The 15,793-nt window shown below is 39.9% G+C and overlaps 1 protein-coding gene across 1 annotated transcript in view; it reads right to left on the reverse strand.

The window, feature by feature from the left end:
* The window catches only part of AKT1 (AKT serine/threonine kinase 1), a 69,228-nt gene extending 53,651 nt beyond the window's left edge, over positions 1 to 15,577 (reverse strand). Inside the window, exons 1-2 of the mRNA XM_003206757.4 lie at positions 15,561 to 15,577; positions 10,220 to 10,391 (exon numbers count right to left, since the gene is read on the reverse strand). Of these exons, the coding sequence (XP_003206805.1) occupies positions 10,220 to 10,265 (46 nt within the window). The 5' untranslated portion in view covers positions 10,266 to 10,391; positions 15,561 to 15,577. The remainder of the gene's footprint in view (positions 1 to 10,219; positions 10,392 to 15,560) is intronic.
* Between the last annotated feature and the right edge of the window lie 216 nt (positions 15,578 to 15,793).

Here is a 15,793-nt window from a genome sequence, read left to right on the forward strand (position 1 = left end):
GTAACAGCTTGGAGGCTGATATTTATGCTTTCTCTTTCTTTTTACTAGTAAAGCTCTGTAGGCTTTTTCCTTTCCCCAAAAGACTGCAATCCTATTTCATTTTAATTAAAAAAATCAAAGTAGTGACAGAGACTCATCTTCATGAGCTGCAATCTGGGGCCTGATTTCAAGAATTTAACAAAGGAAGATTTCAACATGTTGGTTTGTTTTTGTTTTATTTTAAACTGGAGCAGAAATTCCTAAGTATAACCCTTGACTCGTTTGAGAGTCACCTCACAATGTGAACCTGGAAGAGAATGCGAATACTCTGTGTAACACTACATGTTTTTTAAAACAAATCTGAGCCTTGAAAGTCAGCATTTTTTCCTTATTACCTGAAGCTATTAAAAAGCCCTAACACAGATGTGAAAGAAATACACACAAAAGCCTGCCCGATCTAAATACACATAGCTAAATTTATCTTTTGGTTTTCAACATGTGGCTTCGTGATTGAGCACTTAGGATTTCTATTTGCTGGCTAGAAAAAAAGCCAAACGGTATATTTCTTTAAAAAATGGACTTTGAAATATTGTTATGAGAACAGGGACAAGCTATGTAAATCCTAAAATTCTTTGGGCCTTTGTATTCATGATTATTGTCACAAACTAAAAGGCTCATATTCCCCACTAAGTAAACATTTACAATTAAATCCATTCTGCACAACGCATTTGCATTTTGAGATAGAACAGTCAGTTGTTCAGCTGCTGTGATTTAGATGGATTGGTTCATTATTGCTGCAGTTCGTTTTCAGCTACACTGTATAACAAAGGGGTGCCAATGCAGTCTTGAATGGCCTTAAAGCTAACTATTCTGGTATTCTTCCATGCTGATGTAATCTCCGCATCTCTCCCCTTCTCTTGGAGCAAGATATCTTGACTTTATTGGATAAACCCTTGCAGAAACAACAGAAATGAGCTGTCACAGTAGTGTTTGGTAGGCATTGCCTCCACAAGTCAACTGAAAGCTGTTGCTGGCAAGTTTACAAGGGATTTTCCACATAAAAAAGTAATTTTTTCTAATTCTCATTTAGGATAAATACTTCTCCTATCATGCAAGTAACAAGACAACTTCAGCTTCCACACCTGGAGGTAAATCAGTTGTGTATCTTCAAACATTCGTGCAGTATTAAAGCTTTATCTGTACCAGAAAAGACAGTCTAAAACTGCAGAGATCTCCGATGCAAGGAAAACTTCAGGTTGAAAAAGTTCATTATTATCCTACTCGTTCAACTGCCTGAAAGGCATCAGAGGCAGCATTAAACCAGTGACACCATTTTTTTAATGAAGACAACTTTAAAAGGCTAGATTTAATAATACACATACACAGAGGGAAAAAGAAAATGGCATAGTGATTAGTGGCATTTCACCTACCAATTTAAAGCAGCGTTTTCAAGATATTGCCAAAGCAACAGGAAAAATATTTGTCACAGAATGGCTTGATTACTGAATTTACAGCAGCATGGGATTCACACCCTATGCTCAGAAACCAATTTCCACCTATAAAATTACTTCCAAGCCCCACAACTTGTGTTGCCATCATAAATTATCACATATTTAAGTCTCATCCATGCATAAACATACAGTACAGCTAAAATGCTACAGCCACTCTGTGAGTGATGCCTTGAATTAAGAAGTGAAAGCCTTCAGCTAATAAGCTGTCATTTCTTGTGATGCACCTTAACTTCTACTTAATGATGATAAGAGAGGAAGGAGACTGCATGATCAGAACTTTTTAAAAAGAATGTAAATAGCCTAAACAATGAAAATACTTCCATTTCAGTAACTATTTACAGAAGGTCTACAGCCCACAGATAGGAGTGGGTATTTCTATGACACACGTGCAAAAAACAATCCAGACAGAACAATCTGTGCCTGCATGTCCATGAAAAGCAACAAGCAAGCACAAGGCAGCATTCCCTCTGTGCAGCTATGAAGAGACCTAACTGGATTTTGAACTGCTCAACAGTTTTATTCAAAGGTGGAACATTTTACTGACGCTCCACTTTGGTGAAGTCCAACCAAGGAATGATGGCAAAAGTAGATAAAGCAGTGAGCATCCTTGTGTTTCAGGGCATAAACCCTACCTAGTGTAAGCATCTTCCTGACCAGTGTAACTAAATTATTCCAAACATGGTAGTGGTATGTTTGCAGATGTAGTATAGCACACACACAGACTTAAAATTCTTGCAGTGTGTTTTCTGTACAGGTATTTTTTCCTATTAAGTCTTGAGATTTTACTAGTGTTTAATGCACAAAAAATAAGTTCATTTATAGTTTTGTTTATATGTGCCTATTATCCATTAGAGGCATCAAGCCTCTTCAGCAAACACAGAAGTTGTTCTTTCTTAACAGAGACTTTCTGAAGTGTAATCAGGATATTTTTCCTGATCCCCACATCCTCTGGCAGAGTTACAGATATAGTAGGAAAGAACTCAGAAAAATACAAGCATACCTTCAGAATTATTTTAAATCACATAATGGTTTAAGACTTATTATTAACAACAATTAAACAGCCCTTTTTCTTCTCCTTGGTCTAGACTGTTACGAAGCCTCTCAGGCTACACTTTTCAGTTTTCCTCTAGATAGTGAGGATTAGCACACTTCTCCACCTAAGAAAAAGGGGCAAAAGTCTCACAATATCTATTGGTGGGAACTGATTTTTGTAAACACATAAGGCCTGCACCTAAAATCTGAGAAGTAACAGCGACTGCTGCAAGCAGCTACGAACCCCATTCAGCACCTGAAATCCACAGTGTCAACTCAATGAGTCAGACTTTCCTATCAGCACACCACCACAAATTTTGGTAGCAAGCTCCAGTCCTCAACACAACCATCTCCTGTGAAGGTCATGGTTCACAGCCAACACAAAGCCCAAATCCCTGGCACGCATGTTTTGTGGTCCCCATTAAGAGTACGTTATTAAAGCTGAACATCGTGGTGATCTGACAGCCCTGTGACTGACCAGGTGCTCTGCTCAGCCCCAGCAGCCACACAACAACTCTGCAGCCATACGCAGAACCACAGGCTCAGAGCACATCTCTACTTCAGAATCGCTCTCCTGATTTACCCAAGAGACTGAGAAAGCATCAACTGACAGCTCTCTTCTGCCTGCAGGCTGTGGTGACTGTTTACCTCAGCTGTCTGCAAACACGACCGTGCACTTTTGCATAAATTGACAAATTTCACAACATTGTTTGACCAGCTATCTTTTCACATTTTTGGCTCAACTTGAAGAGTTGGGAGAATAATCCAATAGTTCATAATATGTTCTCACTTAAATTTGGTCTTCACTATTTCCCACTTTCAGTTGCAATAAACACTTCTCACAGCAGCACACTACTTCACACCTAATATGGTGTCATTCTTCCTCCATTCTTTTTCTTCCTCTTTCCTCATATAGTTTCCTGCTTTTTGTTCCCCCTTCAAGATGCATTATGTTTCAGGTACAATGTGCATCTGAAAATAATAATCCCTCCTCTTGTCTTCTCCCCTTGAGAGATTATTTTTCAGTAAAGTTCGACTCATTTCTTCTCTTAGTAAATCAGTTACTTCAATACACAAAAGGGAAAAGAAAAAAACAACAACAACAACACAAGGCTGGCAGTTATTTTCTTACAACAATGCTTCATCTTTTAAAATGTATTCAAATGAAAAGTTCAGATGTTAAGTACACTCTTTCCAACGCATATAAGGTTTGTTTCTTTATTCCTTGGATGATCCTGAGGCTAACAACCATCATAACAATTTTTAGGAGAACTTGACAGTAACGCAAACTGTGGGAAAATGGAGACTCAACTACAGGTCACCACCGAGTCTAACAGTGTAAGTCCTGGCCAGTTCTTTCATATGGTGAAGTCTAAGGCTACTGGTGCTAAGCCAGAGCCAGTTCTGGCAAAGGCAAGGAATGCAGCTGGAGGTATGGACACAGTGGGAGCACGAGCATGAAACAGAGGAAGGGAAGGGAAGCATCTGGCATTCACACTGGTTTGCAGGAAGAAATTCCAAAGGAAGGACTGGGCGCCAAATTCAAAAGACATTGCACAGTTCCCTACTCAAAATCACTCCTGCCAGAACAATGTGCAGAGTTTTATTCTCTGCCCTCTCCTCACCTCAAAATAGCATACTCCCTTAGTACTTACTTCTTCCTCGGTGCAGACCTGATGACTTCTCAATATGTCTACTAAGAGAAGGGGAAAAAAAGAAATAGAAAACCACATGCGGACAAATATTTATTTTTTCCCCACAGGCCTAGCTTTTACTTTGTTTCTCCTCTCAAATAAAAGAATCAGGAAGGAGAGGAGAGGATCAAAGACAATGCAGATGGTTTCTGTGTAAACCACTGTATAAAAGATTGCTGGGCTCACTTTAAATAAGGCTTGCAATGTCCTAGATCCCTCATTCTCAGATCTCTTTCAACAAGAAGTAGCAGCAATTTATGATGCTGCTTCACTTTCAGAAATAAAACTGAGACCTAGTTTGTTTGGCTGCTGACGTACAATAATGCAGAATACAAAAGTACACTTCCAGAACTGCCACAAACAATCTTGAGCATCTACATCTGAGCTGTTCCTCTTTGTCATTCAAACTGAGAGTGGACTGGTATCACTCACAAGTTCCAAACACAGAAAAAAAGACCTAACCTAATATGACTTCTCCAAAAAACTGATTAAGAACTATTCTTACTGAAGAACTGTATGTAGGCAAGGAAAATACTGGAATACAAATATTTTGGTGGGAGTAAGTTTTTTCTGGGGAAACAAACAAACAAATATTCAGACTTTGCCCTTCAGAAATGTGAAGGTGTGACACCGAGAAGTCCTGGTCAGAAAGACATTTCAAAAAAGACACTGGAAAGTAACTGAGATGGTCAGCAGCTGAAGCAGTCTGCTGCTCAGCGGTAGGAAGACGAGCAATCTCTAGGCAGCACTAGCTCTTTCTCCTCTCAAAGGCATAGTGCAGTACAGTTACGCTGTGCTCGGTAATCCTCAGCATCTGGCCTCCCTGCTGTCCAAAGCAGACTTTTTACAGTACACTGTACCCAGTTTGTTTCCTATGATCTCTCCACAAATAATTCCGTCATATGAGGTTTACCCTCCAAGAGTCAAGCTGACTAGCCATTATCAGCTCATATTTCTCCAGATGTTTTGTGATCTCATCCTTTCTTAATGTTTCTAGCATCTTGCCTACCATCGAGGTCAGATTTATTGGTCGATAATTTCCTGGTTCCTCCCCAGTTCCCTTTTCCCAGAACAGTGCTAGCAAAATGAAAGCAACCCAGAGCTAGCATTGCAAAACTATTGCCCCTTGTGTTGAAAAAGAGACACACAACAAAAACCACTAACTGACACAGCTTATCTTTTGTTTTCAAGAAGAACAGCAAAGAGATTTCCCCTTACACCCAAGCCTTCAGCTCTGGAAGTGACATCAGATTATATCCCTGTTACAAACTTCCCCCTTCCACTCTTTGTTCAGCTCCTATCTTGTTTCTTACCTTTCCTTTTACCCTGTTTTCCCTCTGAAGCAGCTGCACTTCTCTATAGCTGGCATCTTCAGAGTTCAGATGCGCCTTAGGATCCTTTGTATCAAATGCCCCAGCCACTCCTTTGAAATACCACAAAAGCCAGATGCTCCTTGAACTAATGTGAACCTTGATGGCTCTGGTTACACAGGTCATCAAGAAAGCACCCGGCTACAACCCAGAGACAGACAGAAGCCAAGGTAAAGAGAAAAGAAAAAAAAAGAACCCCAAAATAAAGCAAACACACACACATACAAAAAGAAATAGAGAACATGATGAAAACAGGAAAGAGAAAAGAAAGAAAAGGTGAAGGAAAATGGCAACACAAGACACTCACTGGCTTGAAAGAGAGTTAACTTCTGGTCAAACATCTTATGATCCCATTGTGATTGATACTAACAGAACACTAGAAGCATGAAGTTGCACTCAAAATAACAGAAGTAAAATTTACAGTCTGCACTACTCTGCTAAATAAGGTGAAAAGAGCAACAATCAGCGTTTAACTCGTAGCTTTTATTTGTATCAGGATCCTGCATTCATTTTATGCAATGTAGCTGTAAGAAGGCAAACCACCAAGAACTCGTAGTTATTTATTAGAATAACTGTGTCGCTCCATTTTATTATAGAAACAATTCTTTAACAAATTTAGTAGTATTTCCAGCAGTGGAATAAGTATCTTTTGTGTAATCTCTCATCTAAGCATCTTTAGCAATTTTCATCAGATTGGCAGCTAGACTTCAACTACTCCAATAGTCTGTTCGGCCTGAAGCCCACACAAATTGACATTTGGAGGACATGTTCTGGTTTTCATGGCTAAAATCACTGCGCTGTGTTCTTAAGCTATTTAAAAACAAACAAGAAAGTAGCTCCACGTTTGCTGCCAAATATTAATGGATGAATACACATCCATAATGTTTCTCCTATTGCTCAAAATTGCTTCAAAGTTCTCAGAGTGAGAAATCTAGATTTCTATTTCCTTTCACAAATGTCAGCGTACATTTTTCCCTCCCCCTCCTTCCGTCCTACCCTCTCTCTCTCCAAAAGACTCCTCTCTCCATTGAGTTTATGCCCTAATAGGAAAACCGGACGTAGTAGGGAAGACAGAGATGACAGAGCATCAGCATGCACAATCCCACTCTTTGTTAGCCTTGCAGAAAGGCTTAAAAAAAAACAGGATGAAGACTGAAGACAATAGAAGGACTTTCATAAGCAGGGACCAGAGCAGGAATATATGAGAAATCCAGTGAGATCTTTAAAAGTGAAGCAGTAAAGTTAATGAAATGCACTCAGGTATTTCTCTTTTATCTAAAAGTTCCACAACACACAACCAGAAGTAAAGATATGCCTTATAAACATCCAGAAAACCAGAATCTCAATATTTCAGCAAGCAGCAGTTTAGACAAATCATTTTTCTCCTTGCTCCTTCATATACAATCACAAGTACAGCACATCTGTAGCTACCCGTTTCCCCCATGTGTGCCAATGAACAATTCCCCTGCTTAACTCTCAGAGGCTTCATGTGCTGAATACACACACACTGCACCGCCCCAAATCAGAGTTTCTTCACTCCGTGCTTTTCATGTGTTTGTTTCAAGCCTTCAGCTATGCAGTTCTGCACAAACTGGTTAGTAATTTAACTACCGTTTTTGTCTTGCAAGAGTCTGTCGCCTCACTGTGACTGGAGCAACAGCAACAAGTATTGCCAAGTGGGAAAAAAGTTCATTCATGAATTCTTACATTTCTGCCTGGTTGAGGTTAGGCATGTCATGGAGATGACTCTGGCCTCTGCACAAACAAACATCTGTGCTACTGGAAGTAGAACTTCCTTTAAGCGACTGACTTACAGAACTGCCAAGAGCTCGCAGCCAGCAGAGATGTTTAATTTCATTTCTCCATTTGTATTTTTAATCTTGGAAACAAAAACCAAAATGTAAAGCAAGCTGACAGAAGAAAACAACCCTAGAATTCTAGAAAGCCCTGCTATTTCCCTGCCAGACCAAAACACCTGCTCCTGATAATGATGGCTTTTTGCTTACATACACCTGCCATCCAGAAGGACTCCAGAGCACTTTACCAACTGATTTATACACACACAAATCATTAAAACTACCAAAATTAAGCCTCTGCTTAATTGAGATGTAGCAACTGTTTAACTGCACACAGTCACGCTGTTCAACTGCTCAGGACATGGACTAAGAGATACCATATCCAACCAAAGCTAAGGGGGAAATTTTAGGTAGAGAGAATGTTAATTGCCCAACCTGGATTTTGGCCTGTTGCTACAAAATATTTGCATGTGAAAAGCCCTAGGATCTTCAAAGACCACAAGCAGTCCAACCTTCAGTTTTATAAGACAAGCAGTATACATTTCCTAAATCTAAAATCCTCTAGCAGTCCCTCCCTGCAGTAATTACTGTTTATGCCTTGACTTCAGAAGTTCTCAGTATCAGACACCAGTTTTGGAAACATCCTGTGGTTGTAGCAAACTTCATCTTGCAGAGCAAGCAAACTGATAGGGTCTGACAATAAGTGATTAAAAAGAAAAGTCATTTACAGAACATATACACAAACGGATCAGATTCCCCTCCCCCAAGCCAAAAGAATTGAGTTTCTCAACAGATCTCACAGCAGCTACAACAATTAAGAGAGTAACGGAACTGGCACGCAGAACGCACCAGGGTAAGCTGGGAAGATCCAGCACTGCTTTCTAAAACCAATTGGACAATGCCAGATTAACAGTGGCAAAATGTATTAAGCAGGGTGAGGTAGGAGTCACCGTACCTACCAAGAAGGCAAAAAAGCAATGTGGAACTGGTTAAAAAAGGCTGGGACAACTGGCATCCAAGAACCACAAAGATATATCTGACAGTTTAGGCACAAATTTGCAATCTCAATTATGCAGAACATGCAGAGTAACATTTTGGAAATGGAAATGCATTCTACAGACAATCTCAAAGTACTATCAGCAAGCCATCCGAGACAATAATCTCATTCTGCAAGGTGATTTGAAAAAGTAAAGTATCAGATCAAGAGATCAGAGCATCTTTTGGTAGTACCTGCAAAGGTCTCCTTACATGAAAGGAGATTCATTGTAATTCCAGAAACAACGTGAATTCAGTACTCAAGGCTAAATTAAAACAAGACTGAAATACGACTGCTTTAAAGTTTCAGAAACACCTGGATCATCCTGATAATCTGTGTGGTTTTCAAATTCCATTTTCAGATTTTTAAAACTAAATACGTCTCCCTCAGATTTCTGTGCAGTGTTCCTAAAAAAAATTAAAAAAAGTACAGAAAAAAACTGTAACAAGAAGATTAAAAAACACTGCAGTCTAAGTACACCATTTAAAACTAAAAATGTATCACTTATTTAATGAGTTTCTAGATACATAAATGGGAATGGGAAACATGATTTTGTGTTTCTTCCTCCTGTTCTAGCCAAACAGTGTCATTCACAACTTTGTCACCAGAATAAGGCAGCCCGAGTACACCAGAATTATCTGGTGCATTACTGAAGGTAATGAGTGAATAGGATCATTCATATCCTTGCTTTTAAGTAGAACAGACCAGAACAAAAACATGAAAAAAACTTATCAAAGCACTTTTACATCAAGCATCAGATAATTTGCTAAACTGCATCCAGCTTCCACTCTATTAAACCATGGATTATAAGCTTCATTGTTGCAGATGAATGATCAGCCTTTATCAAGGTTATGATAATGAATTTCCATTTTCTTCCAAAAATAATTACACTATACCTTTGCACCTTCAGGCATGTTGTTGCAAACCCTCTGGAAAAATCCTGAGTTTGCAAAACCATACAAGTTTCCCTACTGCTGGAGCACACGGGTTCTGGTTTTGGTCCAAAAAATGACGATATTAAGGAAAGTACCTAACACTGTTCTCTCTCTTACAAGAAACAATAGCAGAATACAAAGAAGCAGGTAAGCCAAGAGCGGTGTTGAAAACACCCGCCTATCCTCTCAAAAATTAAGTACAAATCCGGCGTTTTGGAAATACAACATTTAAGAATGCAAAAAGCATAATGGTACATGTGACTACGTTACTGCAGTTTTGCCATCCAGTCAAGAAAATTTTGGATAAGAATCATACTTTGTTAGCGGTAAAGCAGAAACCCAGAGTGCACAAACTCAAGGTTGCTCTTTGTGTCCAGGGCACCAGTACCAAGAGAGGTTCAGGCAAACAGAGAAACATGTTCTCTGGCAAGTCTCTGCAAGAGAACGCGCTGCTCGCAAAGACTGATCACCGTTCAAATCAAGGTTCACTTCAAGACAATTCTACCTCCTAACAGCATATAAACAGAAAAAGAAAAGCTACAGATCTACATATAAAACAAACAGTTTGGCTCAGCTGAACCTTTAACGCTCTAAGTATCATCTCTGGTTGCTATCTTCATAATCATTTTCAAACCAAAGAGCTGTTGCAGTTTTATGTGAACACACGCACATGCACGAACCCAAAGAAATCCCCTTGTAACACGTTTGCTCAGCTTGACAGAAAGTCACACACACTCCTTACAGGCAGTTTCCCACTGAGGCAAGCAGGAAAATAAGAACTGATTATCTAAATAATACCTTGCTGAAGGGCAGATCCCATGTTGCAGGACCCAAGACCAGTCATCCTGAAGAGGAGAGCCACTTACCTCGTTTGTGGAGCCATCCTTCCTTCACTATCGCTACTTCATTCATAATGGCGAGAATGTCTCTTGGTAGATCAGCTTATGTCAAAAGATCACTGTTGAAATTTCTGAACTCCTGCAGAAGGGTCCACAACAGGGATGTTCTTTTTCTTGTCTCTCTCGTTCTCAGCTACTTCTAAAAGGATCAAAGAAACAAAGTCCACCATTATTTGAAGTACATCACTTACGTTAAATCAGGGGTACAACAGGGAGTAGTTTTCACTGCTGGGTTGTTGGTTTTTTTGTTTTTTTGTTTTTAAACTATTATTACAAATCCTAAATGAGGGCTTTGTTCTTCGCAGGGATTGTTGTATCTCAGCAGGTGAAGGTGCTAGAAGTGCCTGCTGAAGCCCTGCTTCCTCACTAAGTTGGTTGACCGCTGGCAGACTCACCCTGTCTAGATTAGAGGTGGCTGCAAGTCCCTGCCCAGTAGGCATCTTCCAGCTCTTGAACAACATCAAACTCCCCTCACCAAGAAAAAATCCAAGACTCAGCAAAGTCAAGTTCTAAATATTTCCTGGTAAGACTTCCAGAATCCCCTCAAGAAGGTTTATTTACAGCCTGCTTTACATCAGTCTATCAACAAATACATGGTGCATCTTAGGGATTACGAGTAAAAATTCCCAATACTTTGCTGCACATTATCTTGTTATCTCACTCAAATCTCCTTGTCTTCCCCCAAAATCACCTTTTCTATCTGTGATATAATTCCTGCCTCTCTACAAAGATTCAGAGATAAGCCCATGTTATCCTAAATCAGCCCTTAGAAGCACCCTGATCAATTTTATCATTTTCTGTAACTCACTGCAGATTGGTGCTCCTTCTTGCAGTGAAATAACCTAAGGACACCTTAGGATTTCTACCTTCTTGCTTTACGAGGTGAAGTCTCCATCTAAGTAGCTCAAAATAGACACATTTTCAATAAGGTTTGTCTATCTCATGGCTGACTATCACAAGAATGTTCTTAATCTTTCTCTCCCTCACTGAAAGTAGCTCTTCCCAGACACATCAGCTTTTATTTTTTTTCTAAATTGAATATTATTATCTTTTCTGCTTGTGGTATAGTTCTATACTATATATCTATGTAGCTTTTCTTTAATGACTTTCGAGCTCTCAGAAGCATCCATTTGTTCATCCAATTGGATACTGCTTAGGTGATCAAAAAAATCTAGTGACATGTTCTAAGCAATAACTAAGTAATAACTAACATAGCAGCACTTGTAACAAGCCAACAAAGACCTGGCTTTTACTGGTCTCTCTCCAAACATCGAGGCATCACATTCCCACCAACAAATATATATCATCTCTGCATGCATTTGGCGTGTGTGCATCAATTATTTCTGAGCACGCAGGTGATACTCATCAGAAACCAGATTAAAAAACAACTAATTTCACATAACTCACTAAGACACAACCCTGGATGGAAGAAGCAGGTGGTCAAAATGAATCCAACCCAGAACTGAGACATTAGCAAGGACAGAGGGGCCTGTACCATTCATTGCCAGAGCTCTGTAACTATTTTCAAAGCAAGGAAGTCAAATTTGAATGGTCACTAGAAGCAGAAATTGACAGGGAGGAGATGTGAGAGAAAAAAAGCCAATCCTAGTATTTTTACCTATGAACTTTAACTATTTATCACTATTTCCAGTAACATTTTATTGTTTTTTTTTTTTTCCCCCCTGGAAACAGCAGATATTTTTCCAAATTACGAATCTGCCATTTCTGACTGCTTATAATTATAATCTCAAAGAAACAGATACAACGTTTGCCTGAGGGAGGGAAAACACACACAAAAAAATGACACTGGAACAAGAGACTTGTAAGAATTCTTAATTTCATAAATAAATATGTGAGAACCATATGCTGCAGAATAGAGACCAGCAACCCACAGCCACCAGTTGTCTTCGAACAAACTCCTTCAGATCCAGAGCAATTAAGACACAACTTGATGAACACAGCAGGCTTTCACTCTTTCAAAAATGCATGCACAAGTCACCCCAGCTAGATCTACTTGTTGACATCAACAAGAGACCAAACCTTTCTAAAGGCTTCACTTCAGCATCGAGAGATTTGCAAAGCATTGAGCAAAACCCCTAAGATTATCACAGCTTAGGTAAGGAAACACAACACCAAGGTGTGAAAATAAATGCATCTAACATGGTGCTGTAACAGAAAGTGGGCTCTGTGTAGCCTACCTCTGTGTCTTCAATTCTACAATTTCAACATGTTAAGCAATCAACATCCTTTTCAAGATTCATACTTTAAAAAAGAAAGAAAAAAAAAAAAAAGAAAAGCTATGAACCAAACTAGTCTGTAGAAAGGACCGTCCTTTTACTAATACCAGAAAAAAGTGTGATGGCACAAAATCATAGAACCTCCAACTAACATACTTCAGGTTTCTATGTTAACACTTGCTAAGATTACCACCTGGCAGCCTCCTGCTCCTCACAGCCTAAATTATCATCTCAATCTGAATCAGTGACCATGCAGACCAAAAAACAGCAAATCAGCAACGAAAACCAAAGTTCAGAGGAACTACTTTTTCCAGTTTCTGTGGTGTCCAAAAAGCCTGGACTGCCCTCCGCATCCAATTCCTATACGAGAAGCATCCTCCACTTATTAGTGCAGCACTGCCATCAGGGATGTGTCTACCTGCCCAGCTCCTTCCACCACGCTGCAGCATCAGCTCCACCTTGTTCTTCCTTCAGCAATGCCAAAGCATTTATTTTGTAAGGGGGAACTTTACTTAGAGTTGGGAATGCCTTCTCGCTGTGCGGTAGAATGTCCAAAGCTCCAACAGCAGCAAACTCACTCTACCTGGTACTTCAAAATACACACCCAAGTTGTGCTTAATAAATGTATTTAAATAAAAGGTAATCAAATAGAGCGCTAGCAAATAATGGTAATTTCCTGGGATAGAGGAGTAAGTTAACCACTGGCCAATGTATTTCTGAAGATGTGTAAACCAGAGAAAGTTCCATTTGCATAAAATCGTTAGAGAGAAGAAAAAAAAAAAGAAGAATTATTACAGCCCTCCTTTATGGCCATCTAGGAATGGTTCCCAGTGAGCAGAGGGCATCTGAGGTAAGTATGACCTGGCTGCTTCAGTCTGTCTGCACATGACTGAATACTGTCAAAAGCTAAACAACTCTGTCTTTCTCTCAGCATTCAGTTTGCTGGACTTTCAATACACTTTCTGTAATACTTTTTTCAATACCAAAATATTCCTCACACAGCGGAAGCGCACAGATCACAAATAGCACAACATCAGCATTGTGCCCCAGTGAATACTGATCTAATGCATACATTAATTCCCTAAAGGTTATTAACTTTCATAAGTAATGAGATAACTCATTTCCCTGTGCACTGAAACAACGAAGCCTGCTTTAAGGAATCAGCTTAAACAGAAGGTGGAGCAGAATCATCTTTCCTGTATTTGCGAAGGCTCCTTTTTTTGTATGCTTTTGTACTTATGTTCACGTTCTCTTGTTCCCAAATACCCCTGAAATCAAGAGATCAATTTGTCCTTCTCAATCCACCTTCTTTCCAAGGTCAAATTTTATATTCCTTTCTATTTACACCCAAAAGCAGAGCAGGAAGAAAATTAATTCTTCCATTAACAGTGAATCTGAAACAAGCTTACGGGATGCAAGAGCATCACGGTAATGACTTCATCCCTGTGAAGCAGTAAGCCTCTCTCAGAGGAAGATCAAACCCACCAGCCTCAGTCCCACCTGTCTCACTCAGCTGTGCCAGTCAGCACAGATCAGAAAGCAGGTTACAGCAAAGCACGCTCCTGGACTAGCGCTCTGCCCATCCCAACACCCGTTACGGGACGCAGACTGGCAGCCCTGATGCCCTCACGTGACACACATCCGTGCACGTTCCCTTAACACGCAACAGCAGAACCATTCAAAAAAGGACCCCGCGCTGCCCACCTTGGTTGCAAGGCACTGTCACACGGTAGGCAAGCTGCACAAGAACTGCAGGGGAGCAGAGGTGTGTGTTTTGGGGCCTATGCATCGCACGAGCAGCCCGCGCTCTCTTTCTGCAGCATATCCCCGTTCTCATTTTAAACTCACAGCCAACTGCATCCAAATGGCACAAGCACAACAAAGTTGGGCTCCAGCCAACATTTTAAGTAGAGCGTACGGAGAAGTATCTCCACCAGGCTCTGACCAGTGAAGTACATCTCCTGCATTATGCAAATCCTACCCAGGAGAAGCAGTGCTTCCAAAGCACTCAAGGCTCCACGAATTCACAGAGGCTTCACACCATGACCCAGTTACTCAATCTGGGCAGATAGCTTTCAGGAGAGCACAGAAGGACCAGGTTGTTCCAGCATCTTAGCTTGCTTTACAAAAATGCATTGTGGACCATGAGTTAGGCATGGTCACAAATATTTGCTACTAGCTCATGTGATGTTCCATTTAGAACATCATGTCTAAATGAGTATTTCATGATTGTATGTGCAGCTTATCACAAGGTTTAGAAATGCTTCTCTGATACTAAGAACTGCGGGAAAAACAGTAAGCAGAGAAGAAAAAAGATCTCTAAAGCCACATCCACTTTTCTTCCAATCAGTCAGCACAAGCTAGGTTTACAAGGCTGCAATTTGGAATGCCTGTGCTCTCATGTCTTCGCTAATCAATAGACAGGAGGTTGATTTTGTTCAGGTGAGGGGCCAGAGTTACGACACGCAGCTGTCCAAGCTGCAACCACAACTGCAGTTTGATAGGACAAACTGAACTACGTATTTCAAAACTAAGCAATGGCAGAGAAAGAGATCTCTTCATACTCTCTGTCAAAGACATAGGCTAGACAAAATCTTCTTTATGTTCCAAAACAAGAAGAAGGCCTTTTACAGTTTACCCTCATATAATTTAATGACTGTGCTGCTCAGAACTTCTGTACCAACTTAAGATGCATTTAATCAAATTCCATTTCAAAGTATTTATAACAGAAGTTTTGTTCTGTCTCCCAAACAAACCAAGTCACTCATGAACCTATTTAATCCTATTTGTAATTACTTACAGGTTGTTTCTATAAGCCAGCAATGCTGGAGCTACAGGTTACTTGCGGACATTGGATCAATTCTTAGATTTGATTTACTGCTGTAGCTCAGAACCAAAAGCAGTTCCATACACAAAGTACACAAGGAAAACCCTCCTATTTAAAAAAATCAAAGGTACTTTCACAGTGCCTTTAAATCTATTAACTCAGACAAATGCTGTGGCTGTCATCAGGAAATTAGCTGCTACAAAAAGGTAATTACTAGTCATAGACTAGTGTTACATTTATTTACCTGTAAACAAATATTCTTCTGAATTAAGTGTTAGTAACGCCCCTTTGTAACTGTATTTCGAAATGTACATCCCTCCTGGTGGCATAAATACAATAAACAAGAGTAAAGCAGGGATTAGCTTCTTGTATGGGTGGGATGGAAGAAAAATAAAGGAGAAAAATGGTTAAATCCTTTCCCAGGGGCAGGGGGAATCCCAATAAGTTGCAACCTGCATCAGTACCTTTCTGTCAGTA

The sequence above is a fragment of the Meleagris gallopavo genome, chromosome 5 (genome assembly GCF_000146605.3).
Source record: "Meleagris gallopavo isolate NT-WF06-2002-E0010 breed Aviagen turkey brand Nicholas breeding stock chromosome 5, Turkey_5.1, whole genome shotgun sequence".
Taxonomy (NCBI): domain Eukaryota; kingdom Metazoa; phylum Chordata; class Aves; order Galliformes; family Phasianidae; genus Meleagris; species Meleagris gallopavo.